We start from the raw sequence: 25810 nt of genomic DNA, 5'->3' as shown, positions 1-25810 counted from the left end.
AAGAGTCATTTGTGTGAAATGCCTTTCATTTAACTTATCGTGCAGCTTCAGAACATAAAGAGGTCTTCTTCTTTTTTTGCCTTGCATGTCTTTGTTTTCCCCAAATCCTGCACCAACCTTTTGGTGTCCGTGATCGTTTCTTTGTGGAATGTTTCTCTTTTGCTTTGTTTTTTTTTTTTTTTTGGTCTTTCCAAATATTTGAAACAGACTGAATAAGAAAACCAGAGAGCATTTATCATTTCACAACAAAACCGAGTGCCCCAGTAGAAAAATCTAACACATCTTTGGTCTGTCATGAGTGTAGATTCTGACAGAAATTTAAAAAAAATAAAGAAAAGAAAATACAATTTACGTATGAAAAGCAAAAGTTTGTTCAAAATTAGACAACAACAGGCAGTCGAAGGCTGCAGTTGTGGACTGAAAAGTACCGGTATCTGAGTCTCACACACACACAGACACACACACACACACACAACAGAGCATTTGTTTGCCGGGAAACCTGCATGCCGAGTCAGCATGTTTTTTTGTTTTTGTTACAGGACACTCATAATAAGATTCTAAAAGACTGAAATTTGCAGCAGATTTTCATGAAAAATGAACTCATTCCACTTGTCACCCACACCCAAACACACCACCGCTAAATCGACCCCTGTTAAATCCCAAAGCAGAGTCAGAAAACATTCCCTCGAGGTAATGCTAAAGATAGTCTCGTCTAAACCGCAAGTTGCCATGAAAATGTTCTCTTGTTAAACCAGATGAGTAAGTGGACCTCTAGCCCTCACAGCCACTCGCTGTTAAAGTAACGCTTTTATGTTGGGAAAATAAGAAACACGTATGTGATTTGTAAGTCGAATGAGAGGATCAGTTCCACTCTCTGGTCAAGTCAGTTACATGAGAAGCTCTAGCTGGCACCTGGTTTAGCTTAGCACAAAGACTGGGAAAGAAGGAAAACAGCTAGCCAAGCTATGACTAAAGAAAAGAAAATCTGCCAGCACTGCAATAATCTATATTCAGCACATTGCATCTGGTTTGCTTAATAAGTACAAAAACAAGGGTTAAGGACAAGTTGGTTTTACAGGAGGCAATTTGATGGGCTACCTGTTCAAGAGGTAACAACAGATCTCCTAATAAAATCAGAAATAAGAGTGTTTCCACATCAGTTTTTCAACAGTTTTAATTTGTGGGAATGTAGACATTCATTTTAATCATCAATGGGACAGCGCCAGGCTACCAGGTTCCCAATTATTTTATTTATAACCTAAAGCACATTTAAACAACAGATGTTGACCCAAAAGTGCTTTAGAGACAGGAACAGTAACAATTTCAAAATACATGAAAGGCTGAGGGACGTGTTTTGCTGTATCAAGTAATTACTGTGGAAAGTAGTTACAATCACAGTAATCAGAGTTGTGGTATTGATAATTAAAATGTATTCAAAATTTGCAAATTAATGCCTTTATTGGTTAAAGGTATTGGTATCAATATATATGGCCCTGTATTTTCTTCGATTGGACTGATACCAAAAAAGTATCACAATACTAATTGTCTATGAGTGTAGAAGCCCCGCCCACCTGCTGGTCAAATCTTGTTTATTAGGGACAGCCAATCAGCTGGAAGTTTGCTTAGAAGCTTTGCTAAAACTGCATATTTCTTAACTGAGGGAGTGCAGTAAGGCCCAGTGTGCTAATAATCTTCTTATCCAACTAATGCCAAGGAAGTGAATTACTGCATTTCTTTGCTATGGCTATAGGAAGTATTATTTTGTGTGCATTCATCCATCCATCCATCCATCCATCCATCCATCCATCTTCTTCCGCTTTATCCAGGGCCGGGTCGCGGGGGCAGCAGCCTAAGCAGAGAAGCCCAGACCTCCCTCTCCCCAGCCACCTCCTCTAGCTTATCCGGGGGAACACCAAGGCGTTCCCAGGCCAGCCGAGAGATATAATCTCTCCAGCGTGTCCTGGGTCTGCCCCGGGGCCTCCTCCCGGTGGGACATGCCCGGAACACCTCACCCAGCAGGCGCCCAGGAGGCATCCTTGTCAGATGCCCGAACCACCTCAGCTGGCTCCTTTCGATGTGGAGGAGCAGCGGCTCTACTCTGAGCCCTTCCCGGATGGCTGAACTTCTCACCTTATCTCTAAGGGAGAGGCCAGCCACCCTTCGGAGGAAGCTCATTTCCGCCGCTTGTATCCGCGATCTCGTGTGCATTCAGTGTTGTAAAATGCTTAATATGAACACAAAACTCTGGTAATACAATGGGAGGAATGTGGTCTTGCTTTCACTATATGATTACAAGTTGCTCCACTTAAACTACCTGAACACTTTTCATATGAAACTTACAGATACACCTGCTGCTACATATAAAGAAACATCTTTTTGTCCATCAAGGACAAGGGAATTGATCTGCACAGCGTTACATTCCTTAACCCACACAACACAAACACACCCAGCATGACTATGACCTAAAAGCATAATAAAAAAAAGAACATGTGCAAACTTGTCTCGTAACTGAGCTCATTCCAACAATTCGCCCCGTAAAACACAAGCCACACTGCAGACGACAGACAACGGTCCCCCTTAAAGGCACAAACGTCACGGAGAGGAAAAAAAAAAGGACTCACGAAATTACACGGTATCAGTACATTTTTCACATGGTGCAAAGTTTAGACAGCCATTTGTCTTTTTCTTTTTTTTTTCAAAGTAACTAACGTGAAGTATGAAACGCCTGAGCCACGCGAGCAATCGACAAGGCATATTCCTCTTGAGCGTACAGTGCACTTCTTTGTCCAGGAAGTACTGATGAGGACATTCTGGATAGTTTAATGAAAGTTGTTGAAAGTTCAGTTAAAAGTTTAAACATTTTACACTGGATGTGACTTCAATCAATCACCGGTGGAGGCCACGCTACACAACACTCAAGAGAAAAGGGACGACTTTAAAAACAGAACCCGTTTCTACTATAGATCCACTATGAATATGAAACCTATACACTTACTTTAATGTAACCAACACCTTAAATTATGTCAAATAAACAATATGCTGTGTGCTGTGTATTTCAGAAATAAAAGATACAGTAGGTCTTAAAAAGAAAAGAAAAAAAAAATACACACACACACAAATAACAATAATAATAAAACAAAAACTTTGAATCTATCAAAGTGAGAGAGTGACTGGCTTTGCATGTCTTTCCAGTAACCCACGCTTCATTCATCTGCAAGTGTTTTTTTTTTTTAACTGAACCATTGATGAAAGAGTCAAAACTTGAATCTCCCTTTCCTTCTTTTCCCTCTGTGTGTGTGCATTTCCTTTTCTCTCTTGACATCCTGACCCAGAAAGCAGTTCGGTGTCTTTACAGACAGTCGTACATGCGCAGGGTGCGCTCCAGTTGCTGGACAACACGCTGGTAAAAGGCTATCTGCTCCCTGAGGTAGGCCTGCATCATGTCTTTGAAGTCCACCTCTCGTTGCTGATGGAAGTGGCTCATTTCCGCTTGGAGGGCAAAGCCCACAGTCCGGCAGCGTTTCCTAATGCCGTCAGCCTCTTCCTGGTCCATTTTCCCTTCGTCACTCATCCGCTGGCTCTCCTTCACCTTGGCAAAGGCACCTGTGTCAAGAAAAAAAAAAAAAAAAAGGCACAAACATGTCATTTTCTGTTAAGTGTGTTTATGCCAAAGGAGTAGGCAGGGTAGAAACTGTTAGGGACAAAAGAAATATTTTTTAATTAATAAAAACCAAGCTCCAACACCACAAGTTAAAAGGTCCAGTTCATACAAATGCCAATAGGTTCTCATTAAGTCTGTGGCGTGTGGGGCAATGCACGTTTGTTTTGATTTTACTCTCCGAGCTTCTGAGAACTGCATTTCTCATTCAGAGGTAATAGTGAATGACACAAAAACCTCAAAGATGATGCCCTGTGAGCATTTTTTTGCCAGGCTTGCAACACTTTTTCAAATGTTTTACTCTGTATTTAATGGTGACTCCAACAAAACTCCATTACAGAGAGAAATTTTGGTGACGCCACATAACGAACTTTCATTATGCTGAACTTGACATTGCATTTAGAGCGATGATCGATATGGCTGATCAATCAAATTTAGGGATTTATAATAAATCTTATTTAAAAAGAAAAAAAAAACACCACACAAACACAGATATTAATAATTGCTGTATGTGTGATGATGTCTCAAAAAAATGAATTAGTTACATGTAAATTTGTGATTTTGTTACACAAGTACAATGTAAAATGATACCCTGAGTTGGATAAAATAAACCTTTTGGTTTGTTTGCTTGTTTGTTTTTTTATTTTAGTTGCGTTCCATTCAAAGAGATTGCTTTATGTATATAGAGGGTGAAGAATTACCGTTTTTGGGTGCACATGCAGACATATATACACACATATACACTAAAATCATTATAGTAAGACAATTAAGCTCTGGTTGCTCTGGAGAGTCTGCAGAAAACAGCTCAATAGTTTCTTAGGAATCACTTTAAAGCTCTGGGTGAAATGTGAAAGTGCTAGTAGGATTATACAGAGTGACTTATTTAAAACATGCAACATATTTCCCAGTACCTCTACTGTTTTTGGGTGGATGCAGAAATCTAAAATGATAAACCAAGCAAATAAAAGAACACTACTGCATGCTAAACACCATGTTTTTGTCTAATTTGCTGAATCTAATCCTTAAATTCCAACCCCTTTCACCTCCTAATTAAATTGTCTGTGGTCTTAATTTTTTTAAACCAAAAAACCCCATATGCTGTAATAAAAGATAAATACAGCACAGAAACAGTCACAGACTTTTATTACTCGCCATTATAGTACAACATGCTATATCGCTATGCTGATTTTAATATCTCAAGATAAACATTGTAATCTTCTCCCCAGACATTAACTACTGTACGCTATACACTTTATAGGTATCGCACCGAGGAAACCACACAATCACTTCTTGTTTCACTGCATACCAAACGTCTAGTTTCAGTTTGCCTAGTGCTAGTCGGGACCACATTCACCCAGACTGCTATGAAGTAACTTTCCAATTGCCGAACATGGCAGTCGGATGGCACGTCGCCATTGCTGCATTTCCCATCAGACCGTCAGCCTCAAAAAGCCTAAGCTCGAAATCAGGAAGCAGGACTAGTCTGGACAAGCTAGGTGTTCTGCTTTGTAAGTACTTGCCTGACACTCATCCATTAACTGTAAATCTGAGGTCATGCTACACGGCATTTCATTCGAAACTCCTGGCAGAAGTGTGGGAAAGCATGAATAGAAGCTAGAGCCGGTTCCAGCAGAAGAGGCATGTGGACTGCAGTCTGTAGCTCTGACCTACATTTATGTATTCTGTTTTCCACATGAGAGGAGAATGTGCAGCACAAGAAAGCATGTCTGCGGGACATAAAGGAAAGGCACACATAGCTGCGTGTGTGTGTGTGTGTGTGTGTGTGTGTGTGTGTGTGTGTGTGTGTGTGTGTGTGTGTGTGTGTGTGTGTGTGTGTGTGTGTGTGAGAGACTGAAATCATAAAGAATCCCACAACAGCTTGACGTGCTCTTCCTTGCAGCTAAACGTCCTCTCTGACTTCCTGCAAAACCATATAGTAAAATGCTGCTGCTTAGCTTTCCTAAACAACAAAAAACAATTCCTCTCTTGAAATTCTTGGCACAGCTGATGCACAATCTCACCACAAAGACGATCTTGCTTACAGCTAAACACAAGAACATTTAAAGCCACGAAATCCACGAACAAAATGAAAAAGGAGTGCGTCGGGCGAGAAGTAAAACTGAACTAGTTTCCAAGTGTCGTACTGTTTCCCTGTAGGTTTTACATATGCTCACTGATACACAATCAGTGGTCTGGAAAGTTGCTAGATTTGTTTATCTTGCCTAACCAGACCAGCTACCACAGTGTTTCACATGTGACAGATTAATGGGCGTGTGCTGGAGAGATATTAGAGCTCCACAAGGGGTTGGAGAAGGCTTTGGACACAGAACGAGTGAAAGAAAGAAGGAGGAAAGGCAGCTGACAACAAGAAAACTTAAATTCTGCAGCATAAAATCATTCTTCCTTAGCAGAAGGAGTTGGGTGGATAGAATAACTAGCTGAAGATGGTTGGTTTGTTTGCGTATATGTAAGCGATTAAATGGTTGTCGTCCATATTGTAGCAGCGCTTCCAACAGCTTTGACTGAATCGCCACAAGAAAAAAGGATTATGCAACCTCCTGCTGTGATCCACTGCTGCTGCCATCACTCTACTTTTATTGACTTGAAACATATTTTATAGCGTGAATGTCTGTGCGGTCAGGTCGCACAGTTTTTGATAAATGCAATTATACATTTGAGGTTTAGAATGAAGAGGAAATGAGTGAAGACGGTTGAGATAATAGACATTGCTACGTTCCTCATTCCCACAGCCTCTCTCTTAGCCTGGGGTCACTGCAGGGCAAATTCGGGAAACGCACGTCTTCGCTGAGAGCGGAAAGTCTGTGTTTACAGCATATTTTGATTGTATACTTCACTATTACTGTGTCCTTATTAAGCACTGTCATTGGTATTTTTCTCCAGAGACTGCAGATTTCTTTATGATCCAGACAATAAAACGCAGCACTTTTAGGCAAGTGTGTCTAATTTTAACTCTGTGTCATCTGGATTCCGGTCACGTTAGATTTAAATCAGCCCTACTGTTAAATCCTGAAGTGTAGTCATCTTTAAACTGAAGTGGAGCCTCTTTAGATATGGATAGTTCGTATAAATCTAAAGACACAAAGTGTATTGGTTTGCTGCACAGCTGCACTACGTGTTGGTGATATACAGAATGAATCAGCTTGTCTGGGTAGCTAGAAATGTAGAACTATACTATGTAAATTGTTGAACATGAATCGTAACTGTGATCTCTAAATACTATGTGAATGGCTTTTATAAAATTCTAACAGACACATTAAACACATTTTAAAGAAAGCATGAGAAACCAGCTACTTACTTACTCTTTGGTTAGGGTTAGGCATCAAAATAACTTGTTTTGATTTGGGAAGAGATTTTGGTTTGGGATAAAATACAAGTAGGGATGCATCAGTCTGATAATGGATCAGATATCGTTCCAATACTGACCAAAAAAGTTGGATCGGACACAATAAGCGATACAGTCGGTGACAATAAGCTGATTCATTCAGTTGCTGCTCTGTGTTTACTTAGCCACACCACAGCAACTACCTCAGTATTGGGAGATACTTACCCACAGCCAGGGTAATGGTGTTGGATTGGAAGTGGAAATAGCTGAGTTGGTGTATCCCTATTTAGGAATGAAGTCATTCACACGACTGCCACAAACACACGTCACAGGACCGACACTAGACCTTGTTATATTCATGAGAATTCATTATCTTTAGGGTGTAGCTCAGTACCTCAGGTCATGTAGCAATTGAAAGGCTGGTGGTTTGATCACTAGCTGCTCCAGTCTCCCTACCAAACTATTCTTGAACTACATACTGAATCCCAAGTTGCTCCTGACGCATTCACCAGAGTGTCAATGCATGAAAATATCAGATAGAAAGAACTTTGACATGGAAAAAGTGCTTGTGTGAATGTGTGCATGAATGGGTGAATGAGGCTTGTTGTATAAAGCACGGTGAGTGCTCAAGTTGAGTAGAAACGCTTTATATAAAAGGTATGTGACTCTTGGAATAGTATAGAAAGCTTTAAATGAATAATATTTGACTGTACAATAGTGATGAAAGGGGCCCATCTCTATGTCACAGAGCAAAAGTCGGGGTGCACCCTGGACACGTTGGTATATCACAGGGCTAACACACTGAGATAAGCAGCCATTCACATTTACAATCAAAGCTATAGCCGGGTAACCTGACATGCATGTCTTTGGACTGTGAGAGGAAGCCAGAATGACACAGAGGTGACACTGAAATGCCTGTCGCCAATACTAACCAGTGCACTAACGTGTGACCCATGTTGGATGGCCATGATTTCAAACATTTGAACAGTCACCAAGCAAAAAACTACCAATAACAGGTTTACCACAGCTATGTACAGTCACTGGAGAGGAATATGAGGTGGGGTGTGAAAACCACTGGAATAGCCAGCTTTTGCAGCTAATTGATGGAGTTGTGAACACTTTTCTAAAACAATAATGAGCTTTTTTCCCACCCTACCAACACTAAGTTGAGCGGCAGTGAGCTGAACAAAAATTACCCTGTTATTGCAAAATCAACACTTCCTCAAGAACTATTAAAAGTAAGGTTTAATGTGACCTCGCCTTTTTAAAGAAATTCTTCGCAGTTCTCTAGAGCTGTGTGCATGTATTTGTGTGTGTGTGCGTTAAACTGTACTGGGCTAATATGTGAAATGTGCAGTCTCCAATATGTAATGACATCACTACTGCAATGAAAACCACAAAACACACAACACCCCCACTTTCCCTTTAGGACTCAGAATTGGCAAATTACTCTCTCTCTGAAAAGCAAAAGGAAAAATATCTTGCAGGTGACGACATGACATTTTAAAATCCATAAAAATGTGCTGCAGTCGCTGAACTGACTGACTTGTATAACACTGTATGTGGTACTAGAGTAGCCGTCTATAAGCCTTAAAAGTTTAAATACCAACAAGAAAGCCATTCTGAGTCTGCGTAATCAAAATGAATCTTCAGCGAAGAGTAAAACAAACAAATCTGGAAATACCGTTTCAAAGATTTCAAACAGGAAGGACTAACGTGACTGAATAAGATTAGTCGGTGTTATTCATACTGGACAGAGGTAAACAGAAATATTTCTAAACTGAGGACAAGTGAGGCTTGTCACCACAAAACACTGACCATTAGTAATGGGCCGTGTGTGTGTGTGTGTGTGTGTGTGTGTGTGGTGGGGTGTGTGTAAAAGGGCTGACGTCTGTGTCAAGCACCACAGTGAACTCATGACATATTTGTTCTTTGTTAGCCTCTCAGCTTTGAGAATGTAAACGGCAAAAAAAGAAAAAACAAAGTGCAGTGTGGAACTTGTGTAATTACACAAACAGTGTCATCACATGCTTGTGACGAGGAATGGCCACAGATGTTAGAACAGAAGGATGGGGCCCTTCTTTTATATAACCATAAAACCTTTCATTTGTAAAGTTGCGTTGTGGTTGCCACCTATGGGCTTTGAAACCACATGTGACAAGTTACTCTTGGAATGATACAACTTAGAAATTGGACTTTTTAAAAATATACTCAATAAATCAATAAAGTCATCAGGAGCCGAGGACACCAGAAGTCTCTTTACAAGCGCAAAGATACGCCCCCTGGTGGCCATTAACTACAATGCCGACGTTAAGACGTTCCCTCACTGATCTCACTTTTCAGAACTGGAAGTTACACATGCCCACCTTCATACTGCCTTCATACATGCCCACCTTCATACTGTGTACTGTGTTTTAGTTTCTTTAATGTTGATCTGTTCTACTAGTTGCTGCGAGCTATGCTAGCCTCCACCATTTCTATCAATATGGTTGCTCTCTTTGTTAGCTTTGTTTGTTAGTTAGTAGTTAGCCCATTGATAGTGCAGCCTTGAGAGATTAGCATTTTTACCATCGCCAACAACAACAACAACAAAAACGCAATATAATGCTGTACTGTGAAATCACATACTCATTGGCTAACAAATGCCTTCACCAAGCAGCATACCACAGGTAATCCTCCATTTTGAAATATATGACCAAAGTTTATAAAGTAAGACCTAATGTGATCCAAATTGAGTGACTGAGCCCATGAACCCATAAAGCACAGGTGTCGAACTCCAGGCCTCAAGGGCCGGTGTCCTGCAGGTTTTAGATGTGTCCTTGATCCAACACAGCTGATTTAAATGGCTAAATTACATCCTCAACATGTCTTGAACTTCTCCAGATGCCTGCTAATGAACTAACCATTTGATTCAGGTGTGTTGACCCAGGGTGAGATCTAAAACCCGCAGGACACCGGCCCTCGAGGCCTGGAGTTCGACACCCCTGCCATAAAGTGTTTACAAAGTTCAAAACAGAAAGCTATTTTCCCATAGACTTCTATATGTATGGAAGCCTTTTTGTGACCACAGCTATCGCCATCTGGTGGTCAAAAGGCACTTTCACATTAGCTTTTTTTTTTTTCTAACCAGGAAGTTATGTCCATGTTTTATACCATCTATAGTTACACCTGAAAGTGTCTAGTTGGTTAACTGCTCAGCAACCTAAAACCTAGCACGCTAGCAAGTCTTCAATATGCTAGCGCCACTTCCTGTATACTGTGCCATTTCCTTTTCCCCCTAATACTTTGTTATCAGGGCTGTATTTTGTTTCATCATGGATGCATTATAGAAAACTGGATACGGACTCAAATTACTACTAATACTTATGCTCACGTGTTTTACTATAACTCTATATTTCAATGACATCACAAAAAACAACTATTATCTATTCAGCTCCATGTCTGTTGCTATTAAAAGCCTTTAAGCTGTTTCATGCCTGTAGAAGCACTTATGATTTTTATTCTAACAAGGAAATGAAGCACTGAAATCTAAAGACAAAGATAAACACTGACATTTAGTCTTAATGGAGGAGAGTACAGGAACAGAGAGGGAGGAAAAAAAAACAGGAAAGGAAGGGAAGGGAACATCATGTGCAGAAAAGCTGAAAATAGAGAAGAAAAAGAGAAGAGACATTTCTTCAAGAATGTCTGATGGGGTCAAAAGGATTCTGTGATATCTGCCAGCGTTTAAAGTTGGCCTTGAAAGCCTCGAGGATAGACAAACATGAAGAAAAAAACCTCTGCTGAGTTAGCAGGAAATGTAATAGTGTTTACAGCAGCCAATCAGATACACAGATAAAACGGAGCTGGAGTTAATGACCTGAGCTGGAATGCGCTCACAACCAACTTTTATCCATCTCAGAAATGTTATCTTTAAAGTCAATGCAGCGGCTGCATGGACACAGACACAAAAAGCAAACGTCTCGAATTTTTCAGTACTTGAGGATGAGGAACAATTTTAAAATAAAACAGAATGAATGATAGTCCAAAATTCCTCTGCACCCTGGATAATAAGTTTTTAACCATGACAACAACACTTACACTCGCAGAACTACAACAAGAAGCTTCCAACTGCTCCAAAGCACAAACTGAATCTCTTAATTGAAGCCATGCCCTGATGTGTTCAACAGCTGTTCTTCTTTTTAAGGTTTAGAGAGACTCTAATCTTAAACGACTATATATTTCATATTTACACAGACAGAGTTATAAATCCACCCTCGTGCCAAACATTTATGCTAGCATGATGTACTCGTTTATTAAGAAAGATATGTACACTTATTCTTCTCGCTGGGTGGGGGTGGGGTGTTAAGTCACAACGCTCCCCTTCAAAGGGATTTATTTCAATTCTTTTCAAGTCGGGTTTCCGACATCTGTATGTTGACGTGAAATCAAAAGTCGGACTGGAGGAGGATAAAAATATTTGGGATTTCCAGCTGCCAACTGGAGCAAAATGTCTGGCCTTGTTACAACTTAGCTGTTCAAATTCGGCCTACCTCACAAAAGTTCAGACAACAACAGCATCAATGCTGTCATCGCACATCAAGCAAAACTAATGAGCAGTTAGAATTAACTGTGACATCGAGGCTCCTTTGTATAACTTTTTATTACTAAGATTTGTGAGACAAGAGTCGGGTTGCCTTGAAATCCCTCTGGGTTTTAAGGCATTCTGTTGTGTTTCTGGTTGTGACATCAAATTAATATATAATAGTGTCAGCTCTTCTTCTGTGGAATATATGGAGTGTTTACTTTTGTCTACTTGGAAGTGTTGCAATAGCAGAGGCAGCTGAAATTTACAAGAAAGAAAGAAAGAAAAAGTAAGACATGCCGTTCTGATGAAGAATGTCTGGCCAGTATGACTTTAAGGTTGTTCCCGTGATCAAAATAAATTCATCCCTGCTTTGCGGACTGCCTACCTTAGTCAGCACCAATTAAAGCTTAGACATAGTAACAAAACCACAACCTGGAAACCACCACAGTCCATTGTTAACTTTGGAAATGTCTTAAAACTGAATTCTTTTTAAAGGATAGTAGGGGTCAGCTCCTCAGGCTTCAAATGCCCCTCAAACTTTGGCATCTTTGGTCTTTGGGACCTTAGTGAACACTTTCTTGATGACTTCAGGGGCTCAGGTGATACTTTTAGGTCACACTAAGTAAAATATCAACTAGCAGATTATGGTAGTTATTAGGTGAGAATCACCAGACACCCCACGATACAATGATATTGCAATACGTTTTGTTAATTTTACATTTTGTGACATGTTGAGTATTGTAATATCATATATTGCATTTTATCACCTCAAAAGCAAATTATGTCCTCAAAGTTAAAAGCTGTCAACAGCTGTTCAATCCGTTTATCCAATAAGACAAAGTTATCTTACTTCAGTTATTTATTTATTCTCCTGCAAAATGAGATAAGATGGAGTCAGTCTGCAATCTGCCATCTGTTTCTTATAATTGAGCAAAAACTATGATACATGGTCAAAAATCACATATCTGTTGCTCTTAAACATAAATTCATACTTAATTATCACATTTCTGCTCAGCAACCTTCCAGCTCTAAAGCGTTATAACCAGCATACTGTTCAAGTTGAGTCAAGCCCCCTCGGGTTTTGCTCAACATTGATAAAGACTCATTCAGACTGCCGGCAACATGCTGGCAATCTGTCTGCACTTTGCATCATTCCTCGTTCAACCAGTCATACAAGCACTTTTTTCTATGCTTAAGTTTTCTGTGTTTCCGGCAAACATTCACACATGTTCACACTCCGATAGATGTATCAGAGAGCCAGTGACTGAACCACCAACCTGCTCTACCTCCTCAGCTGCAGCCACCCCACCACCCGAAGTTGTAATCAGTTGCAGAATGTGAAAAAAATCAATACAATAAGCCACAGATTGTATACTTTTGTTGTCATACATGCAGTAGTAGATGTCACACATGAACTTTGGCTGATATTTGGAGAATGAGGTCAGGGCATTTTCCAAAGTTGTCTTTTGTGAAATGTAACGCACAGCAAGACGGTGCACTCAAGACGTGTTTGCGCCATAGATGTGCGTTGGCCTAGGTGTGTCTCTGCAAACACAACGAGTCACAACAGAGAAATAGACAAAGGGAGTTTATCTCCCACTTGACAGCCTGTAAGAGAATTACCAAATCATCGAAGAATGAAGCCTACTGTCATCCATAATTAGTGTACATAAGTGGAAGGATATCAGGTAAAACAGTATAAAGCTATAACATTTGTCAGGTTCTTAAACTCTTTGTTAAACATAATTTTTCCTTTTGGTTTTCTCCCAAGTGTAATATATTGAAACAGTAAAGGTAGGCTAACAAGATACATTGGCAAACCAATACTTAGATCTTGACGAGTTAACTTGGGCTGACGGAATTTCCGATCTCTATCAGTGGAGCAGAAAATTAAGGAACTAATATGAAGAATGACACCTTTGAACTAAAGACTTGCATAAAAGACAGAAAGATAAAGAAGAAAAAGAGGATTACATGTTAGTTAGTGGTACTGTACGTCAGCTGTACTTTAGCTGGATTGGATGTAGAAATTGTAATGCAGCTTTATAGACGGCCAAACTATGAACAAATACAGATGGTAATGGCTTTTAGTTTCCATTTATTCATGACAATGCAAGCAAACAAATGTCTAAGCTAAGACAAGTTATCCACCAATCTATAATTTGTTGTCGGAGTTCACATGGTGGTGAAGCAGAATGTCACCTACACCGAATAAGAGTTTGTTGTGAACACATAGAGACCCCCCCCCCCCCCCGAAAAAATCACGTTTACTATTTCTGATTAATTTTACACACCGAGATAGACACAGACAGACCAGAGCTTTTAGAGGGCAAGGTGAGCCACCCAAGCAGCGAGGACAGGCAGGCAGAGGCAGAGCAGGCAATCTAATCCGCATTTCAATCCTCAGCTCCTAAGGTCTCCATGTCAAAGTGACCTTAGGCAAGATACTGAACCCCAAAATGCCTCTGAGACATCCATCATAGTGGACTTTGGGAAGTCATGTAGGAAGCTCACAAAGTCAAAGAATGAAGCACCGTATGAACGTGTGTGTGACTGAATGGTGAATGGCTTAAAAATTAAAAAGTGCCTAAGTGAGCACTCAAGGCTTTGATTAAAGATCGTTGCTACCAAGTGGCTCTAATTTTCAGGAGTTTTTGGAAAAAACTTACAATTTGGAAAAAGTATAATTTAGATTTTTGTACAGTTGCATGATCCACTCGAGTTGTAGCGTGCTCTCTCCTCTCTAATGCAATCACTGGTTAGGCAGTGGTACAAACAGAATAGCAGTGCTTGATAAATTCATAAATGGGTAACTCTGCAAAAAGAAAGGGAGAGGAAGGAGACAGAGAGTCACTGGGTACTTCCAGCATGAAGAGAAAGTATTGGTTATATTTGCCGGTGGAAGCACCGAATCATGTTTAGCCTCCTTCAGATAATGCCGTGCAAACAATGACTCAGCCTAACTAGATTTATGGGCATAGGTGATATCAGATGAACAGGTAAAACAGCACCGAGTAGAAGCCTAAAAAAAATATCACAGAAATGTGTGATAATGATATTTCTGACACCCAATATTAGACATTACATATTACACAGTATTACACACAATACACCATTTGCTCTTCCATTTGGAGAGCAACTAGCTAGTGCTGTAGCTAGTCTTTCAGCCAAGCTTGGTTGATATTTGTGTGCTTTTGGGTCATACATCATTAGCTGCTAGCAACAGTACTAGCTAGTACTGTAGCTAGTAGTCTAGCTAGTCTTTCAGCCAAGCTCGGTTGAGTTACTTGTGTGCTTTTGGGTCATACATCTTAACTGCTAGCAACACTTCCATCAAAGCCTCATTGTACACATTGTACGGTGTTTATGACTGAAGCGGTTAAACATGTTTGGTATTTCCACCTTTAGCGGGGACAGTTTTCTTACATATTTTGGAAAGCATTGCAATGTGCTGGAGATTGTTGAAGTAGTTCCAGTTTTACTAAATCGTCATCGGAGGATGACACACAGCTCTCAATGTCAAACATTTCTGGGCTTGTCTAAATTTTTTTTTTTTTTTTTTATGCGCTAATGAACATAAACGCATGGCATAGCTATACAGTGGCATCCCAGTAAAATGTATACCAGTTATCCTTGACAATATCATATGGAAAAGCCCCAGTATTAAATAAAAATCTTCGTCTTGTTCTTAGTTTATCAAAAATAGTAAACGGTAACAGTAAGCCAATTTCACACTAGCCAACATAACAGTGGGCCACCCCTTGTTTCCAGGTTGAAACCCTATAAAGAACACTGTCATCCCATTGTCAAGTTTATGCTGTTGCAATAATAAAACATTTTAAAACCATTCATCTCTCTCTGATATGGCAGAGCAGCAGTAAGTTATAAACAACACAGGATCTAATAGTGAGGCTACCAGCAATGTGCGCACTCTGGCCAAGCAACAGGAACTAAATTCACGTAACTAAAATTAAGTGAAGTAGATATGAGGAAGTTTTTCTGCCTGTCAGGTCTGAAAGTTGGAAGTTTGATTAAAAGTTGACTCCGCTTGTGAGGTAAATTATTACTCCAGTGAAGTGGAACTGGTCATAAACAGAGCAATAAGCAAATATTATAACTTACGACTAAGGAGGGGGAAAAACTATTGTTACAGTTCCCGTGCAACTTGCCCAGCACCATCAATAGTTTACCAGACTTTTAAAAAAATAAATTAAAAAAAACCCCACTGCACATATGTTATAGGTCTACAGTTCAATCTGCTCTTACCCATGCTTGACAGTGTGACCAGCTGTGTGGTTTTCCATGTGCCACAGCAGGAAAAGTACAGATGCCAATGAAATGGTTGCATCTAGGTGAGCTTTTCAGTGTCTTGGTAGAGAGCACGCTGGGACACTGGCCAGTCTTACTGGGATATGCGACTGCTGCAATTTCTAGATCAGTCGTAAGTAACATTTACTCTAAATTTATAACTAACACCAGTGTCTGCTTGCCAAGTTGAAACTTGATTATGGCACATTTGCAGTAAACTTATGCTGATCAATGTGCCGAAGCAGAGGACTCAGCCTTTGTAGCTACACACTAACACGCCAAGTTTAAACTTGAGAAGCCAGCCTGGCTAGCACACCCTCCTTGGTATTCTGAATTATGGAATATCTGTAAAGCATAATTTTCACTTTTTGACAGAGAGGTCTCAAACTTTATTGTCATTACGCTCACAGTTAGCGGTCATGCTGTTAAACATGGTGCCAATCTTTTCCATATAAGCTAATTTTACTTGTAACTCGTGCCTTTTTTTAGACTAAGGCTGCAGAATTTGTGCTTCTCTGGGAGAAGAAAGGAGGCGGCACTGGTAAAAACTGAGGACTCTGAGACATCTGTGATCTCCTTCAGTGTGAAACAACATTGCACTAGGCCAGCACAGACAGGAATGCAGAAGCATGTGGATAAGCTGTGTGTGTAAAGCCAAGGCGCTAGCCTTTGTCAAGATTTATGAGTGAGCAAACGGCAGCAAAACACCTTTGCTCTCCAGAGTCACTACAGTCAGTAAAGGGAACTATAATCGGCCAAATTACAACTGCCATAACTTGGCCACTGTATGCTAACGAAATGCAAGGCTAATTTCACAGACTACTGTTTGTGCACCTGCAGAAAACGCTGCCTTTGGCTTTGGGCTTTCACCAACATATGGAATGTTAATCCTCGACAGATTTGTCAGATGATATTAACGCCGTACACGCTCCTGGTCAAGTCTTTGGAAATTAACCAAAGAGCTGTGTGGTTGTCTTATAAGTACTAAACTAAAAGTTAGATGGCTGTGTGTTATCTGCTCAAATCAACAGGGCATTTGGCACACACATTTCCCCGGAGCTGGAAAGCAAAATATCTTTTCCTTCAAAAATGCGCATGCAAGAGCCTGCATGTGGTTTTGTTATGCGTTGCCATATGGAGGACAACTAACCTCTTGTCCACATTAAAAGTCTGGCCTGCTAAAGGCATCCCAGGATAGCCAGTTCATTCTCAAACTGAATAATGATGTGGTGTGGATCACAGCAGGTTTTATCCAACTACGAGCAGCTGCTAAAGGAGCAAAAAGACAAAAAGTCCACTCCTTTTAAAAAAATACAATAAAAATACAAACTGAACAGCTCAGTTTCACAACTGAATGGTGATCGTGGCGTTACTTCACTCTACATGTCATTCTCGGGTGATGCAGATACCGATTTCATGCAGAGCAACACCCCTGATCTCATCTTACAAAACGTGACCAGATCGTCTGGTCCGATACCCTCGCTGTGGAGCGCGTTGGTTTCACTCTATTGTGTTTTCTTTTTGTACGTATTCAACACCTGAAGAGCTGGCTTTTGTGTAAGATCAGTGCAGTGATTGTCGCCAGGTACAGAATCTACCGAACACGATCTCTACCCAAATTCTCACAGACACTGGACAAAAAACACCAGTTGTTGGTGTCACAGTATCCTTAGATCACACATGTAATATTTAAGACCTGATGAATGCTGAGGGATCACAATAACGCCAATCATTCAAAGTGAAGGAGCGCAGTCAATTTCAGAGGCCAGGATGACTAACAAACAAGTGATCGTAAAAGGCATCCCAACTGTAGCTGGGAGTGCCTCACACAAAACCCTCAGAAGGCCTTTATTGCCCAATGCAATGTTATTTACTCTTCACATCAAGACTTTCAATTGTATTCAAATGAGATCAAGGTCTAACTAAGGGATTTGTTTTGGCAGATGTTCAAAGCACAGCTTTGTGCACCGTTAGATCGAGCATTTCAAACCAGGATAGATTTACCGTCTCTTGTATCTAAGCCAAGGAAACTTCCCAGTCAGAGAGTTCTGATATGGGCAGATGTGGGACAAGGGGAAAAAGATGCAAAGAGGATAGCGAAACATAGTTGAAGCATGTGCGGCAGCTTTGGCTGTTCAATTCGGATGAAAACACAAATGGAGCCCACCCTGACATTTTCCTGACACTGCCCAAAACCTTCTCCTCACGCAACCTTCGTGACCCGCTTGCCCACCACCAGTTAAAATTCCTGGAGCTCACATCCTCACACGGATCACAGTTAAAAATCAGCTCCTGTAGACCTCAGCGAAGGCAGGCAGGGAATAAAGAAAAAGCCATAAGGGATGAAGGAGGAGGAGGAGTGCACCGGAAAAGGTCGACCTCAGATCTCTGTGTTCTGACTGTTGCCACAGCTGTATCTGGTTCAGCAGAACACAAGTCACATCAAGGGGAGTTATGTGACCGGCAGGGAAGACTCAGCAGAGGGGAAAGGGTCTGCCTGAACAAAATACAGTGTCCTACAGTATTTATCGCCTCCTGACTAGGGGTGAGAACTATTTGTAGACACTGCTGCCAAATCAAACTTTTTATGTAGATTCCAACATAATGCTTTTATTACATCAGTGTATCCTCAAACACAGACTTTACTGGGGTTGGCGGCCCAGTTATATCAGCAGCAGCAGCCCAAGGATACAAGGCAAATAATTTTAACATATTTAACATTTAATTTTGTTTATCAGCGACACCTACCCACAATCCATTTGCGAGTCGACAGGCTCCTCGCTTTTATTTGAAAAGGTTAGTCGCTGCTGACCAGCTAGCCCCAGCCTACAGGCAGGCTGGTTGCCAGGTTTCTGTTGTAGTGGTCATGTTATAAATTAGCTGCTTCTACAGAGAGGATCCTATCTCCTGAGTCTGCATACTCAGACCTCCGGTAGTCGAAGGTCTGCTGACAGCTGGAGGGGAACTTTACTCATTAGGGAACTGGCACATGTGCTGCTACACAAGCTCAATGATCCTGCAAAAGAGTAGAGGAACTACTGTACTACTTACTACTGCATCTACAGCATCTACAGCTGCAGAACAGGATGGTAACACTGGCATTTGTTCCGCAAGACACTCAATTAAAAAACAGCATTATATTGTTTCATTATTGTCAGGTAGCATTTAGTGAATATAATATTTGCCTTTTCAAGAGGTATTATTTAAAAACTTAGGCAAGCCTTCACCCTGCAGAAGGAGCTGTACATACGCAGATGAACACACATGGGCATGCACAGATGCCACAAACACAAATAAACTCTGAATCTGTTGGAAACAGTGTGGCTTAAATAATCCAGGCTTAATGTTGAGTGCTTTCCCTACCTAAAATGGTCAATCACCCTATTCAGGTATTCCAAATGAACTTATAGTATCAAAAGAGGAAATGAATGCCAGGACTAACAGCTTCAATTGTTTGATGTAAACACTGTTTTCTTCCATTTATTCTGTTTACTATATTGTCATATAGTGGAGGTGAACGGATTATAAATTTCAATATCAGAGGCCGACCAGTCTCGCTACATAACACTGAACCCATCTGCATGACCTGATACTCTGAGGTTGAAAGATTCCCCATGGTTTTTTTTTGTTATCTTGGTGGACTGGCCCTTTAATTTCATTCAGACGGCTCAGATTTTCTCTTTTGTTCCTGGGTGGAGTGCTTTCGTGTAACTAGCTGTATTGTAACACAAATGACCTCTGCGATAATACACACCAGCTGTTTGAAGGGAGATAATAACATTTACCAATAGCGTTCCTCCTTCCTCACTGGTAGCAGCCCCTTCCTTCCTCCTGAACAAACTCCAATCGGTTTATGTGTTGTTTATTTGAGAGTTGACACAGAATGCTGATTTATCTGTGCTCTGCTCGGGCATAAAAACTTTACAAGCTCCAAGTTTGCCAGAACTCAATGTAGGATTAAGAAAATTAGGCATCACAAACAGAAGATTGCATATGCAAATAAGGAGCAACACAGTTACAAAACAATGGTGCGTTTCATTAATTTCAGGTCAATAAATGTACTTGTTGCACACTTCTATGCTAATATCCAACGGCATCGTTTTTGAAAACTTGTGCAAAGGGTATCGTGTATTTTACATTTTCAACAGAACCAATAATATACTAAAAACTATATACTAGTGCATACAGTACTGTGAAAAAACCTTAAACCACAAAAATAGTATGTGCACCAACCATTCTTAAGGAAGGAACACATCGAGAAAAAGCAAAGGTATGCAAAATTGCAACTAAACTGAAAGTCAGTGGGAACAGGTTTTATAGAGGGATGAATCCAGATTTGAAATCTTTGATTAAAGAGAGCGATATAACAGAGAGCCATCTGTAAAACACGGTGGAGGCTCTGTAATGGTTTGTAGCAGTGTTTTAGCCAGTGGTGTTAGGTATCTTGTCAAAACTGAAGGAAATGCAAACACACCAAAGGACCATTAGAGTTTGAGTCGCCATTTGAAAGCATCTAATTAGCAATGATTTCATTTTTCAGCATGACAACAATCCCAAACACATTAAACACACCTCAGCTATACTGAAGTAGTTTAAGAGCAAAAGGTAGACAACATGCAAAGAACTGTTTTGAATATCCTTCAAGAAGTCTGGAGAACTATTCCTGAAGACTGGTAAATTACAACAAAGGTGGAGGGTTAGGCATTCATTTTTGATGGTTAGGGTTAGGGTAGGCTAGGGAAAGCATTATATCAATTCAGTGTAGAGCTGGGCGATAAAACGATAACGATATGTATTGCAAAATAACTTTGTCTCGATAGAAAAATTAAACTATTGCGATAGGCCTCATCTCTCTTGTCCTCTTAAAAAAAAAAGAAGAAGAACAGCCAATCCAAATTAAGTAGCGCAGAGCCGAACCAATCACAGCTGCAGCGTCACGTCACGTGACTTGTTACGTACAGCACAAGTGGCAAGCCGCACATGTGTATTTGTTTGGGAAACAGCCAGCCGCCGTGCCGCCCGGGTAATGGAGGAAATGAGTGTGCCGACTAGAGAAAAATCAACCGAGAGCGTGACCGAAGGTTGCCGAAGAGAAAACAGATGATGGTTCCAATGCCGGAGAGCTTGTCGAACAGAATGGCCACAGAAGTTCCGTAGTATGAAGGTATTTCGACTATTTGAAGTCTGACAAAAAACAGAGTAGCGCGCATTGTAAATTGTGCCGAAAGCAAGTCTGGAAATACAATAAAGCGGTGCATGCTCAATCTCTGACTGAAAGCGCTAATTCGTCATTCGGCTTTTGTCAGACTAAAGTAACTGTTAAAACTGCTTGAAAAGCTAAGCTATACAACAAGGAGAGATTGAGAATTTCCTTTTAGTTCTCAGTTTATTTGATATTGACAAAAGTTAGTCAATTTTGTCTGTTCTTCTGTAAAACAAACTACGATTTATTTTTAGAATTAATATTTTCTTTCTAAGTGGAACTGACAATTTAATAGTCTGTTTTGTTTGTTCTATTTTAAAACTTAAACGCTTTAGCGGCTGCCTTTTGTGTAGTTTGCAATATTTACCTTTATTTATCTGAAACTGAAGTCTGATGTTCCTTAAGTACATCTACCCTGTTGAACTTATTATGGGAAATAAATATTTAAATCAAAACAAGCTGCTGATTATTTCACATTTTACTTGTGAGCAACGGCACATTTAAATCTTACAAATATAGTTATTTGGCTTATATCGTGATATATATCGTTATCGCCTGAAATGAAAAAAACATATCGTGATATGAAAAAATCTTATATCGCCCAGCTCTAATTCAATGTCTTCACTAAGAGATAAAAAAGTGTGTGTGTGTGTGTGTGTGTGTGTGTGTGTGTGTGTGTGTGTGTGTGTTAGCACTAATTTATTAGTTAACCTCCTAGGACCTGGCGTCCACATATGTGGACATCACATTTTTGGTTATTTTGACCAAAATACTCAATTTTGCTCTACATGGGCCTGATATCCACTTACGAGGACATTATACTGCTACTGTTCTATCAAACTTTTCAATGAATATCCTCATTTGTGGCTCTCATTTTTCTTAAAAACAAAAATAAGGTAAAAAAAAAAAAAATCTGGAAATTCTTTGTTTTTACATTCATTGGGCCCCAATATGCCCAAATATCAAAGAGAAATTAAAAATGCATGTCGTGGAAGAGTTCGGGTCTTAGGAGGTTAAAACCTGGAGAACTAACCAAAATACTGTAATACTAGCTTGACAACCTACCAGACAATATGCCTCTTATAGTGACTACATTGACCACTTCTTGTCAATGACAACCAAGTAAACATGGCTGACTGTTGTACCATTAAATTATTACACTAATCTGTCCTAATCCTTTCATCAAATTTTGAGCAAAAACCAAAAGATAAAAAAATTTAAACACAATGTAAACACACAATGGTCAAGGGTTTGTGTAATATACAGTATAGTACTAGTTAATACACCCAAAGTGTCATACATGTAAAGATTATTGAATAGCGCACATATGATACGATTTTCTGTTAAACTATACATCTGTATGAGTCTTTGTGCTAAAGTATTGTGTAATTTGCTTTGCATTTAATCAGAGATTTTGTATGTTTTTATTTTTCCACTGATGAAAAAAAAAGCAGCAAATCCTCTCAGTTAAGAAACTCAAACTGAAGAATATCTGGCATTTTTCCACATAAAATTACTAAAACGATTCTTATTACTGCATCCGTCAAAAAATAAATAAATAAACAACTTAATATTCACCCCTCAGCAAAAAATATAATAGGCTAACACTATGATATCATCTTGGGCTCAGGTGTTGTGTATCTGTGTGTCTGTCATGAGGGGAGGGGAGCTATAGAAGGCCTGCCCTCGTCTGTCATCCATAACAAAATAAACTACACGGCTTGAGCAACAAAACATGATTGTGGGCTGTCAGCTCACCATGTTCCTATTAGCAGACACTTTGTATATTATTCCTAACAGTTAGCAAAGTGAAACGCTTTCGTGTTGCAGCTGATGCTGGCTCTCTGATTACTGATGGATAAGTCACAAAATTTAGGTTAACAAAATGACATCTTGAACCAATTAATCCTTTACCCTTCAGTACAGCTTTCTGATAAATTCAAATTGTAAATGACATGACAGAAAGGCTGATTATGTGGCCCAGTGTGTGGATTTGTTTGTTTGATGAACAACCGTATTGATAATTGCATCCAACATATGGATGCAATTATCGTTATGATTTTTGACTCCAGTGGCATTTGCTTTGCTTTTTTTCGTGCACAGATTCATCAGAAAATTCTCTGACACGTTAAAATTTCTCAGGCTCACCTTTCTGTAGATGAATGATGTCGGGGAAGTTGGCGAGCAGGCCTTGATAGAGCGACAACTTATCCAGCATGTGGAAGAGGTCATACTTAGGTTGCTCTGCAAACATCTCTCCAATGTTCTCATAGGTGCGGCCAGTATGAGAGATGGCATTGTTGAGTCCATCTGACCTATAGGGAGGGTCCAACGTGAATGCGTGGCTGATAGACTGGAAGGCATTTCCAAGACGCTGGAACTCTTTCCTGAATCCACCCAGGTGTTTACGCACCAGCTCCGAGGCGACGTGTGTCAGCTGCATCACGCTGTCGTCCATCTTCCTGGCAAAGGCCTTGAAGTTGTCGACCCGTTCCTCGACGTCCTGAAGGTCTTGGTGCTCTTTGGGGATTTGAAGGGTCAGCATGAAATGCGCTCCCACCATCTCGTCCTTCTCCGCCCTTCTCTTGCCCAGTTTCCACTGCTTGTCATCGGCACACATCAGAAAGTGCTCAAAGCCTTCATACTGGGAAAGGACTGGGTGACTGGTCATGTGGTTCATCCACAGTATCAGTCGCCTCTTGCGCTTCTCAATGAAGTCTTCCTCGAATCGCCCCGTGGCCTGCTTCTCGGGCAGGTGAGGCACAGAAATCACAGTGAACTTGTGAAGCAGGCGGTTATACAGCCAGTCAAAGTGTTTGTAACGTCTGTAGACGGGACGCCCTGTGTGACTTGGTGTCACACGGTACGAAATGTAGGTCTTGATGCCCTTGAACTTTGTCTGTTTGGTGGGATCCTCAATGGAGCAGGAGAAAGGCTTTGGATTCTCCTTCCACCGGGGCCCCAGGGGACCCATGTCAATGGAGTAAGTCTCAGCTATCTTTGCCATCATGGGGACATCACCCAACACAAATGCCTCTACCCCTGAGCGGACAAAGCTGGAAAATCTGTTCAAGTTCCTGCCCACCATACTGCCCTTCCTAGAACTGGTGATGCTATCTTGTCTGGATGCCGGCTTGGGTCGATAGTGCACATTGGGATTGTTGGTCATCGGGTTCTCAGGGGCATGTCCATTGGCTCCAGGATTCCTGGTGTGATCAGCATCATCCACAACAGTGGACCTGTCATCCCAGTCATCCCAGTCGTCATAATCGTCATCATCATAATCATTCTGTGGATAATGGAGCGAGGTGTTTGGAGTGGAGAAGTCCTTTCCTAAAGAGCCCGCTGGGCTTATGGAGCAGTCGGTCACATTAGAGTTGGAGCGACTGCGTATAATTTCCACATAAGATGCAGGGAAGATACCCCTCTCCCCTCGGCTGTTCTCCCCCTGAAACCAGCCGTCCACTGAGTTCTCGTCAAAGATAATCAGTTCCTCATTCTCCTGGATGCTAATCTCCCCATTGTTTTCGCTTAAAAAAGTATAGAGGGCTTTGGCTTTCACTGACATCTTTGATTACTCCCGTGGCTGCGAAACCAGAGAATTCTACATGCACATAGTGCTTAGATTATATAGATGCTGCTGTCTCGGTGCATGCCACATTGGAAACATTTGACACTAGCTCACTGTAATATTTAAACTCATATCAAATGGCATCGCAGCTGTTCGATCGTGTGTGCCACAGCACAATATGACCTATGTAAATTTAATGATCTGACACTAAATAAACACAGAGCTTGTCAAAAGTTACATAAAACTATTACTTCTATCTGCCAAAAATAAAAAGTCTGAAACAGGCCTAGGGTAACAATTAGTATACTCAGCCCATTGAGGCTGTTGATCTATTATTGCATTATACTAGCAGGTCTAACAAGAACTTTAAGCTACAAAAGATCTGTAACACAAGAGGCCTCTCAATACAGAAGGACCCCGTGCCTCCTTTCTCATCACAAACACAACAGGTTCAAAACCAAAAGTGTTTTCACCGAAGAGCTCCTGCAAAAGCGCCGACGGTCGTTTTAAAATCCTCTCAAAGTGGCCTCCAGCCTCGCTGTTAACTTATTGTACAATTGTGTCTCATTACAGAGCTTTAAAACCATCCGTGATGGGACTACTTCCAAGACAAAGTGGCCCGGCGTGAAGGAAAAACAGATGGATGAGTAATGGTATCCCTGTGCATTTTTAAAAGCCGCATTCCCTCACACTGAAACTTGCTGCGTGTTCCTTGTAAACAGGTTCCTGCGCATCTCCAGTCGATCCTTTTTGGATTCAGCAAAAGCAACAAAGCAGAAAACGGCCAAAAACAATCTGCGCCCACGAAGTATCAGCACACGCCACGAGCCGCTGCTATTTCTTGGAGTTTATTCCTTTGCGAGCGGCAACAAAGTAACTCTTTCCATGACGTGCGGTCAGACAATTGAAGGCAACTTCGCCTTTTTTTCATGAGCTCCTTTATATTGTTTGGAAGAGGCGGAACACGCTCAACGCCGCCCCTTCCAGGAGGAAAGGAGCATTACATACACAGAAGATTACAACATCCAAGCACAATTTATGTCATGGGTTACCAGGCATATTATAGTTTTGTATTTTCGAGTTTAGTTTGTTTGTTTGTTTTGGGTTTTTTGTTTTGTTTCCGAGCATTCTTGTATATTTTTTCTTAATAATGAAAATAA

The 25810-nt window shown here is 40.7% G+C and overlaps 1 protein-coding gene across 1 annotated transcript; it reads right to left on the bottom strand.

Moving 5' to 3' along the window:
- Positions 1–2210: 2210 nt before the first annotated feature.
- On the bottom strand, positions 2211–25613 carry snx33 (sorting nexin 33). The gene is made up of 2 exons (XM_003447562.5): positions 23228–25613; positions 2211–3603 (listed from the first exon to the last, which is right to left on the bottom strand). The coding sequence occupies exons 1-2, from the start codon at positions 24645–24647 to the stop codon at positions 3350–3352; spliced, it is 1674 nt and encodes a 557-aa protein (XP_003447610.1). The 5' UTR covers positions 24648–25613; the 3' UTR covers positions 2211–3349.
- Between the last annotated feature and the right edge of the window lie 197 nt (positions 25614–25810).

This window comes from Oreochromis niloticus, linkage group LG7 (assembly GCF_001858045.2).
Source record: "Oreochromis niloticus isolate F11D_XX linkage group LG7, O_niloticus_UMD_NMBU, whole genome shotgun sequence".
Lineage (NCBI taxonomy): Eukaryota > Metazoa > Chordata > Actinopteri > Cichliformes > Cichlidae > Oreochromis > Oreochromis niloticus.
Note: the sequence above shows the minus strand (reverse complement) of the source record. Positions and strands in the feature narration are given on the sequence as shown.